The following is a 19,574-nucleotide window of genomic DNA, read 5'->3' on the forward strand; positions in this document are numbered from 1 at the left end:
AACATACATCACAGAAGTTCACACAAAATGTCACAACCTCAATATTTGTTTTAGACTTTTACAGTAAATCTGACCTTAGTTAGTCTTAATCAATAATAAATTAATGTAAAAAGTTAACAAGAAGTAAAAAAGGAGTAAGTAAATGAATTTCAGAAAAGATTCCAGTGAAGCAGAAACATTAAATAAGTACATACCCATATTGGTTACACATTTGACAAAATCGCTGCTTTCATAAAGGACTTTCATCTGATTTAAAAATTTGTATAAATCTGCATTGTCAACCTTGAAACATAAAATCAAATATTAATTTTAAGAACTGAGGATTTCACACATAGCATCCAAAATGTAACTACTTTTTGGGCTTATAGGCTGTTTTCCATTCAAGATGCTACCAGCTGAAACATCCTGGATGGGCTACTGCTTACAAGCTCGGAAAGTAGTTACATAATAAATGATTAACATACATAAAATCATCCCTAATTATTTTACGTAAAGCTTACAAACAGCTAATTCAAACAAAGATAATTTCTTTTCTTACAACAAGTTGCTAGTAAAGAGGAAAACATGTTCCTCTTAAAACCAATAAAAGTTTCCGCATTTCACTTACCGTTAAAGAATAAGTTTTTGTTTCATCGCAGTTTTCTCCTGAAAAATAATAATATTTTATGCTTGTGATGGTGAAACAAGTCAGGTACAGCTGTTTTAAGCAATAGTTTCAGCATAAATTTTATATATTATTAGTTTTAGTTACCTATATTAGTTTTAATGGGATGTAAATGAATGTGTATCAAATCTCATTACTATCAATATTGGGGAGAGCTAAAATGCATGTAGGTATGATTCAGTTTGCTTTACCATTGAATCAAAATTACTTAAAACCACCCAGTTCAAGTGCTTATTTTAATATGCGTTTGCGAAGGTTGTTTTCCATAAATTAGGTTATCTAAAAATGAATCATTAATTTAATCCATTAATTGGTTTTACTTTGGGTACATTTATTTTTAAGGATGCTGTAAGGTAAAATATGAAAACCTACAGAAAAACAATCGTTTTGAAAATACCTTTCTCAGGGTAGAAAAATGTTTTTAATAAAATTTCTCCCCTCCTATATTTTTTAAATACAAAAGATCCTCATTCTACGAGGTATATGTTACGCGAATTTGATTATACATGGTTTAAGATTTGGCATATTTGTTTTATTTTACATGGATGAGTTTTGATTTGGTGCGTATGCGGCATTGCAAACAGATAAAATTTTGGCTTCTTTCAAAACCGAAACTTCTGAGCTTGCAGATAACAACATAATAAACTGCATTTTGGCGATCTAATAAGCGAGCCTGGGCCACTGGAGTCACTTTTTTATGATGGCAAATAATCTTTCTGATTTGGGTGAAGAAAGACACTGTCGTGGAAATGGCATGAGTGATCACAAATACATTGATACACCACAAATAACTCCAGAGAAAAATAATGACTGCCAAAAGAATATTATAGCCTGCTCTTTTTTTTATAAACACTACGTTAATTCAAGTTTTCTTTATGCATGTTTTGCTTATGTATTGGAATAAATACACATTAGACTTATTATATATATACTTAAAATACACCACCAGCTCAGTTATTCCATCCGAGGACTGCAGTTTCGTGCTTTTTAGCATTCATCAGCCCGGAATAGGAATCACATGAGCTGGAGGCGAAAAACCTCTTAAGGGAGCCAAGAGAGCGAAACAAACAGGTAGCTAAACTTACCGCAAACTTACGGCGGTAACTTACTACAAAATTATTATACATATATCTATCTATCAATTACAGTGAAGTTTTTTTTTTTAAATCTATGGAACCTAACCTCTATTTTAACATTAATATTAAATCTTAATTTAAGCAGTTTTGATTTATGGAGGATTTCCTAGGACGTAACTCCCACATAAAACAAGGGTCTACTGTATTTCAAACAATAAAAAGTATGATTTCAGAATTATTTATACTTCAGGTGAAAATAAAATAAGATGATTTCCAACAAAAGCTTTAAGATTTATATCAAAACAATCAAATTACTTTTTAACCGTGACTGGGCATGTTATCACTTGTGATATTGCTGCTTCAAATGATTAATACAGAAAATATATTAAGAAAAAACAAGCTTTTATTTTAAATGCACATATAAGATTCTTCAAAAATTTACCATCTGGTTTTGAATCTGGTGAATTGCTTTGAAGCCTTAGTAGTTCCAAACGCAAATCCCTAGTTGGACAAGCACAAACTTTTACATCAACAGTATATTTCCCAAGTACAACTCCACTGAAAAATATTGAAGAACGTAAAAATTAAATTCAGAAAAATGGGGGATTTAAATATTTTCTATCATCAATAAAAATTAAACCAGCTAACAATTCAGAACCGAAAACTGTAGATTTCTTAAGAATTCAAATACTTAAGTATTGAAAATTTCATTAGTACAGTTAAAATAAAGAATGCTTTGCCATATAGTACACAAAAATGATGTGCAATCTGAAATTAGTATGCAACTTCAGGTCTTAGTTGTACATGCATTTTAGTACTTATGAAAACTTTAATTTTTGTGGCATTACAAAAAATTGTACACTGCTCTAATATAATAAAATATCCACAGTGCTGTAATGTAACAAAAATAATTTTTTGGTGAATTTGGATTAGTTGCAAAGATTACAAAAAGTTTTATCCCAGACAGACAGAGTAATCTATTCTTTGTAAGTCAGAGGAATAAAACTTATGAAATAAAATCAAAAAATCTGAATTCTTTCTTTTTTTTTTTTTTTTTGGCTGAAACTACTTTTAAAATATTGCTATAGAAATCAATACCTAACAGCTCATTACTAATAGGTATAAGAATGAGCCAAAATAAACCTATTCTGCAATTTCTGTAGGCATGCATTTTTTAACTTCTACTTAAAAGATAAAACTAATTATCCACTGAAAAATATATTACACATTTCTTAAAATTACTAAATCAATAAAAAATGTGCAAATTTTGAAGTGATCTTGTTAAAAACAATGCATAGTTAAAAACCTAAAAATTGAAAATACACCGACTTTTATGTGTAGTAAAACCTATTCCTTTAAATTCTATTCATTCAACTAATCCATGAATTCTGCTGATACATAAAATTTGAATCAGTGCTATTAGGACAATATGAACAGTATTAATGAGTTGATTACATAGCTATTTTTTACTTACTTTTTTTCTAAAGTATACAGTATAACAAATGGTCTTCTGTTAATTCCCCTCGAGCAAGAATTAAAACATGTTAGTTTATATCCATACACAGTATAGAGTTCACCCTCTGGAATAATAGAGAATTGGTACATAAAAAGATTGTAAAAAAAAACCATCTGGTAAAGCAAACTTGGAATGAAAGAAGTGGCATTTATTTTTGCGAGTTAAAAAAATGGGAATTAGTCTTTAAAGTGAATTAATGCTCTCTATTTCTGTAGCTATGCAGCTAGCACTAACATAACAATTAGTTCATCAATGTTTATTAAAACTATTTTGAAAGAAAACATTTCATTATTTATATACAAGAACGAGCAGTTTCGGAAACATTTTATTCATGGCCAGTATAACACGTGAAAATACTAACTTTGATAATGCAAGCAGTAAGATAATTTTAATTTCCCTGTACATCAAAGCAGTGGCGTAGCTAGGGGGGGGGCGGAGGGGGCAGTCTGCCCCGGGCGGCACTTTTAAAATTTGGGGGCGGCAATTTTACACTTATGATGCATAAAAAAATTAACGCGTTTTTCTAACAAGTAAATCATGCTTTTGATCATTTTCTGGAGTCAAAAAAAAAAAAAAGTCTTTGAATTCTGAGGTAGTGATACGACTATAATAAAATTACTCAAATACAAAACATGTGTTGTTCTTGTGGACATCTCAGCATTATATTGTTTGTTTTTTCTCCTCCTTCGTCTGAAGCTACAGACTGAGGGGGGTGTCATATTTTTCGGGAAGAGCAACCAAACCTTCCTAACCCTTAACGTCACCAAACAGCCAAAAAATGCAGTTTTAGCATTTAGTCTCGAAACATTTCCAAGGGATAACACTCACCCCATCCCTTTGCATCTTGTCTTTTAGCATAATATTGAGTTTTTAAAATTTCTGAGGGTGGTCCAACAAATTCCTGAGGACGGTCAAGCCCAGACCCTTCCTGTAGTGTGATAAAAGATAGTCTAATACGTGTATTAAGGATATCAACTTTGAACTTTAAAATCCCCATCCAACGTCTCCAAAAAAAGCTTAAAGTTGGGTTTTTAAAACTTAAATTTCTGAAATATTCTAAGATAGGGACCCCAAATGCGCACTAAATCACCTAACGTCATCACAGTTGGCTAAAAAGTCCGTTTTTAGAAATTTCTGATGAAAGACCGCAAAGCCTTTTTTTTTCTCAGTAATGAACAGCTTAAAATGAGCAATAGTTTCAAAAGAGATTTCGGGTGGGAAACCCATCACCGAACTCTCTCTCTCATGACGTTGTCCGTCAAACAACGGATAAAGTCGCGTTTTTTGGACGTCATTTTCAAAAAGTTTCATAGGGAGACGGGAAAACCACATGACTTCGACATTTTTGGAAATAGTTGAAAACTTGTGCCGTCAAAGATAGCCTACTTTAACGTTTTGAAACTTTGCCATCAGAAAATTTCTACAGAACTCCCGAACATTCCCTATTCTCTTTAACGTCATTAAAGATAGACTGCAAAATTGATTTCAAGTTTGAAAATATTTCAGGAGGAAAATCTAGTCTTTGTTGGAGTTAGGAGAGGCCCTTACACTACTAGATACAGCCTACATTTACGTGTTTTTAGTTCAGTTGACTAGCTTTCCGGACAGCACAGCTGAACCTTCCCCAATATCTTCACGCATCCAAAGACAGTCTAAAATTGCTTTTATAAGACTTCAATTCCATCACATTTTCTTGAGAAGTCCAAAACCCCTAACATCACCAAAGAAAACATAAAACTTATTTTAATTTAGGGAAAAAAAATCTGGAGGGAGCTCAAAGCCTCTTTTTTTTATAAGCGTTACCAAAAATTGCTTAAAATTCCGAATTTTGACTTAACTTTTTGAATTTTTTGGTGGGGCTCTCAATTTCTTTTTTTTTTACTTCTGCAAGAAAAATAAAAAGGAAATTTTTTATTTTCTTCTTTATTAAAATCTTATTAAAACACTTTTGACTCTTTAATGTATTAACTATTTTCCATCAAAAGGGCGGCAAATTGAGGAACCGCCCCGGGCAGCAGAAAGCGTAGCTACGCCACTGCATCAAAGTATTATTTGCTACATTGTAATGTATGCACAAAACAGAATTAGTTTGTCAGTGACATCAATTAGTGGAACTGTTCAACTAAAATTTTAATACATTTTCATTGATATGAAGTTTAGTTTGATTAAAGTTTAGTTTAGTTTAGTGTGTGCATATTGTACAAACATACACCCTTGTGCGAATTAATGGAATCAGTTTGGGACTTTTTAATTTTTGAATTTTTTAGGTTGTTTAGTCTTTGTTTATAACAGCTGTTTAGCCTACCAGTTGATTAGGCCTTATAACCTCACGTTTTTTTTGTCAAAAATATTGTGTTTTGCTTAAGTGTTATAAATTTCTATATTTTTGCTGTTTTTCTCAATCTGGTCACTTTTTATCTTTTTGTTAGCCATGGATCCTCTTTTTGTTTTGCCTCTCCACGGAAGAGGAAAGCAGGCCATTGTGATATTGAGTAAAAATTTGATTGCACAAGAAAAGAAAAAAATGACTTGAGCTTTGCTAAAAACATGGTTTAGAGATCAAGGATTCAAAGAAAAGTGCAAACTAGACTAGTTGACTCTTAGCCCAGTAGAGTAAAAATGGCGCTGGACAAAAAAAAAAGTGGGAGGGGGGGTGGCATACAAAGCGGTGATTTTAATTTTATAATTAAACTAGAGCACCCGACAGACGTTGTTCTGTTCAAACTTTGTAAATTGAAAAGTTAAAAAAATTCAATAAACTACCAAGTGTTTGAACCATTTTGTTGAAAAAAAATAAGTAAAAAGAAAATATTTTTCGCTGCTTGCTGTCGCAATGCGTATATATATTACAACTTGATTTATCTAATGCCCACTGAGCAGTTGTTTCATTAACTATTTTTTCTCCCGTACTTGATGGTTTGTTCCTTCAGCCATACTCAAAGGATAAAAAACGTCCTGAGATATTAAATGCAGGCCAAGGACTGCTGTTGGCCTTTGAAAAAAGTGAGAAAGGTGACAAATTTGAAAACAAAGGTGACTAAAAGGTGACAAAAAAGTAACTAAAAGGTGACCAAAAGCAATTTGTAAAGAACTCAAAAAACAGAAAAGGATTATCCCTTTTTACTGACTTTTACCAAAATAGCCCTATATGCTTTTTGTAAAGATTTCTACAGTTTCACTTTCAATATATGTTTTAATTTTTTCCATTTTCTTAGTTTCTTCTTCACAATCCTTTCTTTTTTGCTCTTTTTTTTTGCTTCTGTTTCAATTCCAAATCCTTTTTCCTTTTACATTCATCCATGTATGTTGTGTAATTTACGTGTGCTTGTTGTGCACATTTAATTATTTCTGGACCAATTGGTAAAGAAAGCAAATGAGGATATTCTTTTACAGCGTCTTTAACTATAAGTATGCTGTTTAAAAATCTTTCAGTCCTTGCTGTCTTATTTTCACCAAAAAGGTGCTTTGAAATAGAAAATAGTCTTTCAATGTCAGCATTACCATGTGATAATGCAAGTGAAGCGTTTATCACCTTAGAAACATTAGAACATTGGAAGTTGAGTCCTTTTTTGAAATGTGCTGCTGCCAGTAGATATCAATGGTTTTGTTTTCGGATGCTTCATCATCTTTTTCCAGCTGCAAAAGTTTCCATTCATCTTGCAACTTATCGAGTGGAACATTAAAAGGCATGATTTTGGCAACCTTTATCAAATCCTTACAGCTTCTAGATTTACTTCTCTCTTTTGGATCCAAAAATTGAAAACCCGTTCGAAATGCAACTTTTTTCTATTACATACTTGCATGCAGTCACACAATGCTTTTTAACAGCTCTTAAAAACATAACCTTTTCATTTTCCTTCAGTTTTGACAGTTCATCTATCACCTCTCCACTAACAACGAGATCTTCAAGAGTTAGTCTGTTACCAACTGCAAACAGTTCATCCGTGTCTACGTTTAAAAAATCAACTTACTTTATGACAGAGGCTTTTATAACCCGAGCCATAAAAGTCAGAACAATGGTCTCTATTTCTTGGTACAATTTATGTATCATAGGTGCTTGGCATTGAAAGCGTTTCGTGAACTGCATAAACAAATCAGCAGATGAAAAGATAAAATGCAGCTCAGCTTTACAGCTTTATATGACCTGTATTGCATAGCTGAATTCTTTTTTAAAGGCACATGTTTAAAAAAATAATACTGAAGAGCATCCCACTGTTCCAATAGTCTGTTTGCTGCAGGTCCAAGGGTAAGCCAATGGGTAGTTGTGTGTCTCAGGAACTTGCGATGAGGTGTATTTAGTTGTATAAGTACTAAGAAGAAGTTCAGATGCTTCTTCACCTAAATATTGCAATGATTTGACATACGCATTATGCATTGTTTGAGTACTGCAAGTACCAATATTTATTGGGCTTTTTTCTCGTGTCTCAAGGATAATAGTGTCAAACAACCTAAAAACCTTTTTATTGACATAAGGACCATCCAAAGGAAAGCATGAGACATTTATTCATGGATAATTAATCTCGGTAAGTGCTTCACATAGCTTCTCAATCGAAATTTCATCAACTGCCTTGCCCAAAAAGAAAGTTTTGAGATGCCTTGTTGTGATGCAACATTGGCTTTCAGACCAATATTTTATTGTTCGTTGCAGTTCTTTTTTGTCTTTGACATTGGTAGTTTCATTAAAGCTCAAAATATAATAGGATAAACATGCTTCCTTTAACATACATTCCCGAAAATAAGGAGCAAGTCCATTTGTAGAAGGGATAGAAAGACTGGTTCTGCTCATAGAGTGCAATTGCAAGCAATAAAAAAAATTCCCTGATCTCCCGGTAGCATAGCTATTTTTCTTAAACAACAACAAGTTGGGGGCGGGCATATTTAAGGTTATTTTTTAATTAATTTCACTGTTAAAGCTATCATTCAGATACTTTTCAAAGATTTAATTATTTAAAAAAAAAAAAATCCTAAGACGCATTTCAAGAAAGGTGAGAAAGGTGACAAAAGTTGTAAAAGGTGAATAAAAGTAACCAAATTTTCAAAAGGTGACTAAAGGTGAGAAAGGTGACCGACTCCTCGGCTTGTAAATGTAAAAATCTAACTACCCATCTAGAACAAATGGGAAATCCTGCTGCAACATCCCCCTGCTGCATCAGTTCTCGCTCAACAATAGGTTAAAATAAATATTAATCATTTGGGAGATATAACCATCCAATGTTTAAATTAATTAATTGATTAACAAAAACGTTTCCGATTCAATCCATCGTGCTTCGAAACCATGCTTGCCACAACTTAATTACACACAAAATATTTGATCAAAATCGGTCCAGCCGTTTAAAAGCCTTATGGTGACAAACGTCCGTACAGAAGATTTTTATATATTAAGATGATGCAAATAAAGGTGGTTTTGCTTAAAAAAAAAAAAAAAAAGGCCTGATTCTATTAATTTTCACAAGGGTGTATATACAAATGCATAGAACATCTTTAAAAAAAAAAAATGAATTTTGACATTTTGAATTCAAATTATGTTTTTCGCAATCACGAGTGTGCTTGGAGGCTCCAATGTGTGTATGTAGGTCCCTCCATAGTGTGTCTTTGTGTAGGCATGTGCATGTGTTTGTGTATGTAGGCATGTGTGTCTTTGGGTAGGCATGTACATGGGTATGTATGTGAGCGTGTGTGTAGGCGTTCGTGTGTGTGTATGTATGCGTGTGTGCAGGATACAGACCCAACCTGGAGATGGTGGTCGCTAGAGGAGCAGCATTTGGTTTTAGTGACTGAGTACCCTTTCACTCCGAAGTACAGATAGTTTGTATCATATAGTCTCTAAGATTTCTGGAATAAAGTTATTAACAAAAAAAAAAAAAAAAAAATCATAACTCATTATTCATCGAAATAAATATGATGATAGTGGAAATCATCTTTAAATAAGATATTCTCCTCAAGTATTGATTCATACATTTAATAATTGACATCATATGTTCAAAAAATATTTGCCTCCATAAAGAGAGACACAAGAAAAATAATACATACAACAAGAGGATTTTTCAATGAAAAAGGCTAAGAACTGAAGCATAATTGAAGCACCAGGAAACAAAGGAGTGTAAGCACAAAAATTTAAAAAATAAATGGAGTGTACAAATGGCAGGTAAAATTGTTTACCTGTGAGAGGTAATGGTAACCTGAGCAGGTGCTGCTATGCAGCAAGATTTAAAAAATCCGTTTAGTAGAAGTATACATTGGGTGTGAGCTTTCCACTCATTTTACTCAAAGTTTAAAAAACTGAACTTTCACCCCTTTGCTTTGCACTACCTCAAGTTTAAGTAACAAAAATTAATTGAATACATACTTTGAGGTTCTTCATATGGAACAACAACACTAAACTGTCCAGTAGCTAAATCCATCTCATAGAGAGCCTGTGAGGTGACACTTTGGACTACATGAAAATAATGTTTCATACCTAGGACAGATAAAACTTTCTAGAATAATCTAAACCATGTGTAGGACATTTTAAATATACTTAGTATAACATTAAAATTCTTCTTATATTACAACTACATTTAATAAGGAAATAACTCTCATAATTGAATTACAACATACATTTAGTGCAAGAAAAACTGGGATATTCCAATTTTGAGATAACATACTATTATAATGTTACTTTTCCTTACTTGCCAGGCTTCTTCAAGCGGAAAAAAGAAAGATTTAAGCAGCGGGGGGGGGGGGGGGGGTAGAAGAAACCTGAATATTTTTTTTTAAAATAAACCAGATGATGCTTATGATTAAATTTTTCTGCTTACCTCCAGAAGGAGTGCTTAGTACCTCCAAAAGTATTTTTGAGGAATTTGAAAGCCACACACCCTACCTCTGGAGTTGCTATCCCGATTGGAAATTACAGAAAGCTGGAAAATAATCGTCTAATCTAGATGTACGATTAAACAAGTCAACAGAAAGCCATGACCCGCCAAAAACTGATTTAACTCCACATCTGTAAGTTGCAATCAACAGTTTTAGAACAGGTTTAGAACTACAGCTGGAAATCTATGTTACAGAAACTTAACATTTTCGTACAGTTAGGATCATAAAGGTCATAAATTCTGTTGATTTCTTCGCAACGTTAAAATTTCCTCCATCAACTAACAATATACTCTATATAAATAAAACAAAGAACATATATGTGTACATGAAATACACCGCCAGCTCAGTCAATTCCAGCCGAGGACTGCAGTTTCGTGCTTATTAGTACTCATCAGATCGGCATAGGAGTGACTGAGCTGGAGGTGGAAAACCTCTTAAGGAAGCCAAGAGTGCCAAACAAACTGGTAGCTAATACAGAATTAGCACCGACCAGTCCTTGCTGGAATTGACTGAGCTGGCATGGTATTTCACGTATTTTTGCCTGAGTTCTGGCTATAGAGCATTAACTTACTGAATATACCTGCCTTGCGTTCAATATTCGAGTTGAACCGAATCATTGTTTCGGTCACTCGTCTGGTCAGCACTAATTCTGTATTAGCTACCAATTTGTTTGGCACTCTAGGCTTCCTTAAGAGGTTTTCCACCTCCAGCTCAGTCACTCCTATGCCGGGCTGATGAGTGCTAATAAGCATGAAACTGCAGTCCTCGGCTAATATTGACTGAGCTCGCGGTGTATTTCCTGTATTTCTGCCTCAGCTCTGGCTATAGGGCGGTAACCTACTGAATTTATAAACATGCCTCACAATTTCAAATGTCTTAAAAATTAGGGATGTGGAGTCGGAGTCGGACTGATTTTGGGGTAAAGGAGTCGGAGTTGTTAGAAAACTTGCCGACTCCAACTCCAGGCTTCCTTTTTTCTTTCCTTTTCACTGAATCTCCATGCATTTTTTAAAAACTGACTGCCAATTGTTTTGATTACATGTATGAAAAGATATTAATGAGAAAATAACTGCCATCATGGCAATCAGCCAGCTTGAGTGCTTACCGAATTTTCTGTAGCCGTCCCCTAGTTTGCTTGCTTTTTAACTTAATAGCAACTGTCAGCAAACGGTTTTGTTGCCTAACATTTTCAAGTAATCACTTTCAAATAAAAATAGAAATATAGTGTTTTGTTCGATCTCAGTTATATAAAATAGTAAAAGAAACATAACAAATTAGTAAGTCGAGGCCTGTAGCTAAGGTTGAAACGTTTAAGGGTGATCGGCAAATTCAAAGAAGCTCTGGCGCGAAAGCACGAATCCAAAAGATTTGACGAAATAATCTAATGTTTTTTTCTTTATTAAGACTATTTCTATAAGCTTGGTCCTCACTAAAAAGTTTGAACGAAATAAGTGTAAATGATTTCTTGATTACAACACCCAATAATTGCAGTTAATCTTAAAATCTTCATATTAAGGTTAATTCTAAAGCAGCCAATAAAATTTAAATTAAAAATTTAGCGCAGAAGAAATATACATATAGTAAAAGCTATTTGTACAAATTTGTATACTGTTGCATTTTGTGTAAAATTAGCTCCTGACATATATGTGCCCTATTTTCATTGAAATTTTATTGATGAAATATAATTTAAAATATATTCAGGAAAATTTTCAGAATTAAAGTATTTACATTTTTTATAAACTCTGAAATTAACTTTGGGTGTCATCTACCAGATGGGTGTCACCCGGGGCAAATCACCCCCTCTCAAGAACTTGGATTTAGAAAAAAAAGCTTTTTTTCTCTCAAATTACAGCTTTAAAAAATTGAAAGCACACAATTTGATCAATATCTATTTGTTAAACTTAAAGGGGGGCAAATTACAGACATCCTTTTCAAATTGTTTAAAAGGGATTTTTAAGTCATTTCACTTTTTAACTCGTAACAATTTAAAAATTTGATTTTTAAATTGAATTTTTAACGTAGTATGCGTCTTGGGTCTACAATAAAAAACAAAATACGAAACTTTCATAAAAAGGAATTAATATTTCAATCTCTGTTTAGAGGCTTCCCCCCTTCCCCTGAAGGGAGAGAGGAAGTTAAAAAAAAATACAATAAAAATTTTTTTTTAAAAAATCCGGAGTCAGAGTTGGGCATTTCAAAATCCAGGAGTCAGAGTTGGCCATTTTCCTTCAGACTCCGCAGTCCTGCTAAAAAGGTCTAAAAATAATAAAAAGCAAATTAAATTACGTATTCCACTTTGGCATGGAGGTCTTCACAAAAAAGACAATAAAAAAAAAAAAGGAAGCCAAGTATGTGTATGTGTGTGTAAGCATATGTGTCTGTGTGCGGGCATGAATGTGTGGGCAGTTGTGTGTATTTGTGTGTATGTGTAGGTGTCTGTATGCACGCGTGTGTGTATGTGTTTGTGTGTAGGGGTATGTGTGTATGGTGGTGTTTGTGTATGTGTTAGTGTGTGTTGGTGCGTGTATGTATGCGTGTGTCTGTACGATATGGACGCAACCTGGAGACGGTTTTCACTAGAGGAGCAGCATCGTGAGGCCGGCCGACGCAACGGGTGGTGCTGGCAGAGGGTGGTGCCGCGCCGGTGGGAAAAATGATAGCACGCCAAAAACAGTCAAATGAAAGCAATAAGCAATCGTGATTGCTCAAAAAAAGAAAGTGGTATTTTGTTCTCGTTTACGATCATGGATGGCACACAGCAGCACAAAAATAGCTTTTTCTGCTACTTCAATTTGCTGTTCAAATCACCTATCTCTTTGAACTCAAAAATGCGAATTTTTAATTTTTGCTAAAAGATTCAGCCATTTTTCTTCATTTTGAAAGATGTGTTCAATTATAATTTTTTAAAAAAGATCTGAATTACTTTTTGAATGCATAAACATGTTTTTTTTTTCTCCCAGCCCTAGGTGAGCAGCATGAACAAATGGGTGAAACCTTGTGCAAAAAAATTTTCAACTGTAAAATTTATGTCTAGACGATCAGTTAAACCTATTCATAGTGTTTATTTTACTATATTTCAAAAAGTTCAATGACTTATGATAGAAAGAGTTCTGAACCTTGGCTTCAGACATGTAAGACTTTTAGACTCCATTTGGAAGGAACTTTCTTTTTGTGTGGTGAAGGAATTATATATAATTCAACATCAGGAAATGCAAGAAAGTCATTTTTAGAGCAGTTGTATGATGAACTTACCGTGAAAAATAAAATAAATACCCCTTGATCATTGGCGTCGTCAGCTGAAATTTATTGGGGGGGACCATTCTGACTATCATTTTCAAGTTGCGTTGCATTAAGAAAAACTCGTGTATATATATATATATATATATATAATGGGTTTACATTTAATACAATATTTTAAACGGGTACATCTTGATTCACATAATTACACAATAAGAAAAAAAAAATTAAATACCAACAAATACATTTTTTCTAGACTGCACATGGGATACGAATATCCGTGCTATTTTTTGTGATCAATTTCGTCCAAGATGTTTTTGTGAATGTAGCATAAAGCAACATGATTCAACCGCTTTTGTGTCATAGTCGACCTTAGATACCATTTCAACTTTCTCAGCGCACTGAAGCTTCTTTCAACTTTACACGACGAAGGGCGGCACACCAAGAGTAGCCGCACCAAATTTTCAACATTTTGAAACAGTAGACAATTGAATCAACCGTTCTTAATGAATGAAATCAGCAAAAACGAAATCCAGCTCTATTGAATCAGCCGCTTTATGGAATCAAAGCTGTTTAGAACAAAATGTGACTCATATATAAGCCGCAACAACTGTATAATTAAATTTTTATATTACATAGTGATAAACCCTGCAGCTCTAAGTTCTTGGCACAAGTTGGATTCGAAGGAGTTTAATTTGATGTTTTTTAATTAAAAAATTAAAGTATATAATTCACCGTTATGACATTCACGAACGTACGAAAAACACAACTACAAAAATAAAATAAGACACAAATAATTAAGCTCTCATAATATCATATTTTGATAATGCTACCTTTTAAAGTATTTTCTTAATTTTTTTCAGGATTTTTGTAACAAATGCACCAGAATTTGCTTTTTTGTTGAATCCTCCATACACTCAATGCATATGAAACCAAAAAACAACAAAAACCATGCCCATGTTATTTCATTAATTTCTAATTTCTCAAAGTCAGCAGGGAAAGTGCCCCTCCTGATCCTCTTTAAGTGACAGGCCTGCCTTGAGAGGCACACCTCACAGATTGAAAAGTACTGGCCTACACAGAGAACAAACAGCATTTGGTGTATAATTGAATTCTGATCAGCGGACGATGAGGAAGAGATAGAGAAATGAACTGCTTTTTTCTGACACGTGACAATAAGTTTTAAAATGGTTATTTCAATACAATTTGCTCAGTAAAGCAGGATTATTAATGGAGGATAATTTTCTGTTAAGCTTTAATAACTAAAAGGAGTATTATTTATTCCATTAAAATTCATAAAAGTTGAAACATTTCAAAAAAAAAAAAGAGAAAGTTGAACGCATTAGCTCCCATAGGACTCATAATGTCAAAATATTGACTGTAAAGCATACCTGATTAGCAGGCATTCAGGGGCTACTCGATAAGAGGTCACTGTGAACTTTCATAAACTTTCCTTTCCTAGAAAAATTTTTCTGACGAATCTTCAAATTTCGAGTAGTTTTTTGCGAAATATTGCATTAAAAAGATATTCTCATTTGATGTAGTGATGTGGGTAATTAGGAATTTCATTCGGAAAATAGAGAAGTAACCCCACCTGAATAGTATAAAATCGGGGAGCCCCTGCATGTATTACACTCAACAGAATGGTACTTACCTATCACAATCTTTTGATTTTTTGAAGGTGGTTCCGTGGATGTTGATGATGATGATTCAGTTGTTAAAAATTGCTAAGGTTCATTTGATGTAGAAGGTTTGCTACATTTTCCCATTTCAAGCCACCTCTCCATATTCGTAATCGAATATGTAAAAAAAAGCATTTTTACCAAAATAGGAGCGCTCTTCAGGTCACCTACTCTCAAGGAGACCAAAAGACCACATGAAATTATCTTTATTTTTGTCGGAACGTCCTTTTATTTCTGTCTTTTTTTTCTGGTCATCTTGCGCTTCTTTTTTCGTTGGTCTATCGGAAGTGACATCACAGTATCCATCGTTATGCTGGCTTACGATTTGCTTTTGAAATTGCACGTTAATTTTTAGACTCCTCCTCTTTTTTTTCTGTAACGTAACGCTTCTTTGGTCAAATTTGAGATGCCGCAAACACATTTGAGAAACCGCGCTTCGGTAAGGTACTTTGAAGCCACGTGTTGAATAATGTCAAACAATGCCGCGTCTCCTTTCCCTTTCTACCCCAAACTTAACCTTTGACCAGCTAAGTGGTCTTCTAAATGTGCATCCTTTGGCCAGGGTGTTGTTGCCAGCTGCAAAAAACCGCCAAAGAAGTCTGGTGTCTCATTTTGTTTGGGAAACATCGGGGTCGCTATAAATTGAACCGAATCGGCGAAACAAACATTGTAAAACTTGAAACAGAAACCTGGAAGCGCCGAGAAACGAGATGAGAAAGAAATAGTACAGTAAAATTAGGCCAAAAAATGGCCAAACCCAAACATCCAAAAAAAAAAAAAAAAGTGAAACCTGTTGCAAATTAATTCTTACCCTTCTAGCAAGAAGGGGTAAAAAGTCCCAGCACTTTGCGCGTCGGGTTTTGGGGGGAAGGGGGGGGGGAGACGAAATAATCCTCTATTTAAATAAAAATAATTTCTATTACTTAAAAAAAATTCTGAAACCTCGCAGAAACCACTCTATAATAGTAAAACAATAAACTCTCACATAAAAAAATTCTAATTAACCGGGGTGTACAGGCGGGGGGTGGGGGAATGGGGGGGGGGTGTCCATGGAGCAGCTTTGCGTCATTGGAATTTTTAAGGCAGTTTTTTCAAGGGGTATTTCTTTCTTTATTGAGGACTTTTATTCTTGATGGGTACTCCGTCACACTTAAGGGGTGCGCCATCGCTTTGAGGGGGGGGACCCTGAATTTGCATTCCAAAATCACAGTGAGTGCACATTTGCAGTGAAGTTCACGAAAAAATTTCCCTGACTTAAACTTTTCCGAAGTACAAAATGCCTCACAATGATATGGTAATGTCAGAATGATAATTCTAAAAGATCTAAGCGAGCTCAGTAACCAAATTATTTGTGACTGGAGTTATTAAACTGTTTAGAGCGCTGGAAAAAAAAATTCCTGTGCAGCATAAAAAAAGTCCAAATTGACCAAAGTTTCCCTACTTCTTCTTGATTAACTTACTTCAACTTCTCTACAATCTTTTGCCATCACCGTAAGGGTGGGACAAACCGGAATTGCCAATAGTGAGACGGGCAATGCTGCAATTCTGCACCCTCTAAGTCGGTGGGGGTTCTCATTTGCAAACACCAAGCTACCTCTCTTTTACGCAGCTGGTTATGTGAATTATGCTAAATATGCGGACATATACTTGCAACTCTATCTGAAACTTTTGAGTACATTATGCGATAAAAAAAAATTTGATCACATCAAACATCAGCAATCCATCGATCTAACGCAGTGACAAATTCAGGTGGTCTAGAACCTGTAGTGATTCAACGATAGAACAAGTCTTGATGAGAGCAATGAGCAATACATCAATAGAATGCTAAATATTTACACCTTTTTGTCTCCCAGTTTGGAAATCTCAATCCGTTTCTAAAGCCCCAGAAGTTTCTTCCCTCTCAAGTTGGTATGGGTATTGCTCGCTGATGATAAGGTGAGTTGCGATAAGACCTTTAACGTTCGGGTAGTAACATCAAATCATATTGAAGTCAAACAATTTTGTGGCATTTCTTTGCAAATTAGGTAAGCACAGTTATGTCTTTAGCTTCTGTTACGAGAGTAGTTACTATCTGTAAAGATGTGTAAGCCCAAACCATCTTTTACATCGAATGGTATGAACAGTAAAGATGGAATAACAAATTGCTAAAAACTTCTGGTACGAGTTATGCGCTGATCCTCCATCAGTGTTCGATGAATCTGGTTTCAGAAGGAAAGAAATCCTGTATCGTTAAAGTGCTTTTATCTGAAGCAAAAGGTTCATCCACCATCACAGAACGAACAGCTGGTGTCATATATGAGGCAATGAGAAGCAAAAGGGATGTAAGTGGACATTTTCAAGTTTTGAATAAAATGCGTTTAAAGATAAGATCCTAGGTAGACTTTCATTGATTTTTTTTTCTAAATCATGCTGTATAGAAGCAACTACCAGGTCTACTAGGACCATTTCTTGCCCCAAGATATAGGAGAGGTTCACCAACCATTTGTACTGGTTATCTCCAAATTTTTAATTTTGCCCTTTGCTTCTCACTGCCTTATATGTAATAGAAGGAAGATACCCGCTTGAACATATTTTTGGTAATGATATGTAAGTTTCAAGGGAATATGCCAGCAATGCAGCGTGTAGGTCACTTGTAAGTATGGGAAAGCTAGTGTCATTTTTGATGAGTGTAAAGAAAGCACCACAGAAATATAAATGAAGTCCTATTACAACAGCCAAGCCTTCTGCTCTAGAAGACTTTCTGCGTCTCAAATCTTGTGCTTGCTCTGAGGGGTTCATTGGATATAGTGAATGTTTGAAAAGTCTGAAAGTAGACTGAAGTGCTCAATTATATGCACAAACTGTGTTAGACATAGCTGCAACAATAACGATTTTGCTGAGGATCTAGATTCCAAAAAACATCTTGATAACGAAGACTTTTTGTTACAAGCTTAGGAGAAATCATTTGAAAGCAAAAAACAGTTCAGCGTTATTTTTCTGGCCATTTAATCAAATGTGCACCATCAGAGGGGGTGGAGGAGAAGGATAATATTTTAGTACATAATTTCGTTTTGGGACGTGAGCTACTGATCTTATGGGGTGGACAGTCCTGATTTATGCATTTTAGATTTGCATGAAATAATACTTCTACTTGAAATAAAAGGTGGGGGGGGGGGTGAGGATTTATTTTATTTGGCAGAGGGGGGGTGTTGTAGCTTTGAGAGGAGGTGCACCATCGCTCTTGGAAAATGGACACACTTGATTTCTAACAATTTTCTTAGCATAAAATAATGTTTCCATATGAAATGTATGGAGGGGGGTTCGGGGGGTACTGCTTCGCTTTACGGGGATAGGGGGGCTCTGTATCATTTGTGGGTTTTGTCATCCCTCTTGGGGGTCAAACACCTTTAATTTTATGCTTTTAAATTTAGTATAACATAATATTCTCACTTTAAATTTATTCTAAAAATTCTGAAAAAATACTCAAAACTGCAATTTTTAGATGCCCCCCATTCCAAAACCCGACGCACAATGGGGTGGGACTTTTTACCTGTTCTTATTGGGAGGGTAATAAACAATTTGCACCAGGTTTAGCTTTTTTTTTGGATGTTTGGGTCCGACCCCTATTTTTACTGTACTGAAAGGGGCAGAAGCTCAGATCCCCGTCTGACGTCTGTTGACTTATTAGCACGAGAGTCGTAAAAAGGGGGGGGGGGGTGCATATACGCTGGAGACTCGACTATGGATGGTTGACATTGCACTTGGGAGCGTAGAGCAGAGCAATAATTTCTCAAAGAAGTTCACTTTCCGACTTTCCGTTCACTATACACATCACATATTTTGTTTTTTTTAGTTCATTTTTTTTCGATGTTCATTTCGTTTTATTTGATATGAATTAAACATGGTAAATTATATATTACGCAACTGTTTAAAGTCTTCAAAGCAAAAATAATTTCCCCGAAATAATGAATTTCATCTTGACAATTATCGAGGGGGTCCGATTTTCAAATATTGAGAGGGTCCGGTCCTCAAATATTGGGGGGGTCCGGACCCCTTGGACCCCCCCCGGCCGCGACGCCCATGCCCTTGATAGATCAAATATAATTGAAGTATTTATATTTTTCATTAACTCTTAAACCCCATGTTGGTGTCCTCCATCAAGAGTTTCACTTGACACAAACGCCAGCCATAGTGATGCTACTGCGTTAGATAAATTACTTATAATAAAAAATATCGGAAAAACATTTTCGTATTAAAAAATTTATATTTTTTATAAACTCTAAAATCTATTTCTGTGTTAACTCCCAGAAGGGTGTCACAAGGCTCAAACACAATTAGAAATGCAACTACGCTTCATGCATTAGTGAAGCATTTATATTTTGAATTAACTAGTTATTTTGGGTGTCAAAGGTGTCACCCGGTGCTAACTCCCCCCTCCCCTCCTTCGTTGCGATGCCACTGCATTTGATAAATGAAATATAAATTAAAATACTTAGGAAGATTTTCAGAATTTTTATATTTTTCAAAAACTTGCAAATTTATTTTGGTGTTACCCCTAAACGGGT

At 34.6% G+C, this 19,574-nt stretch overlaps 1 protein-coding gene across 4 annotated transcripts in view; it reads right to left on the reverse strand.

The window, feature by feature from the left end:
* LOC129229325 (cellular tumor antigen p53-like) overlaps positions 1–19,574 on the reverse strand; it is a 78,255-nt gene that overhangs the window by 4,062 nt on the left and 54,619 nt on the right. For all 4 annotated transcript variants that reach the window (XM_054863612.1, XM_054863615.1, XM_054863614.1 and 1 more), the window contains 5 exons: positions 9,603–9,713; positions 3,215–3,320; positions 2,183–2,298; positions 608–645; positions 195–282 (listed from right to left, as the gene is read on the reverse strand). In XM_054863612.1, the coding sequence (XP_054719587.1) occupies positions 195–282; positions 608–645; positions 2,183–2,298; positions 3,215–3,320; positions 9,603–9,713 (459 nt within the window). The remainder of the gene's footprint in view (positions 1–194; positions 283–607; positions 646–2,182; positions 2,299–3,214; positions 3,321–9,602; positions 9,714–19,574) is intronic.

This window comes from Uloborus diversus, chromosome 9 (assembly GCF_026930045.1).
Source record: "Uloborus diversus isolate 005 chromosome 9, Udiv.v.3.1, whole genome shotgun sequence".
Lineage (NCBI taxonomy): Eukaryota > Metazoa > Arthropoda > Arachnida > Araneae > Uloboridae > Uloborus > Uloborus diversus.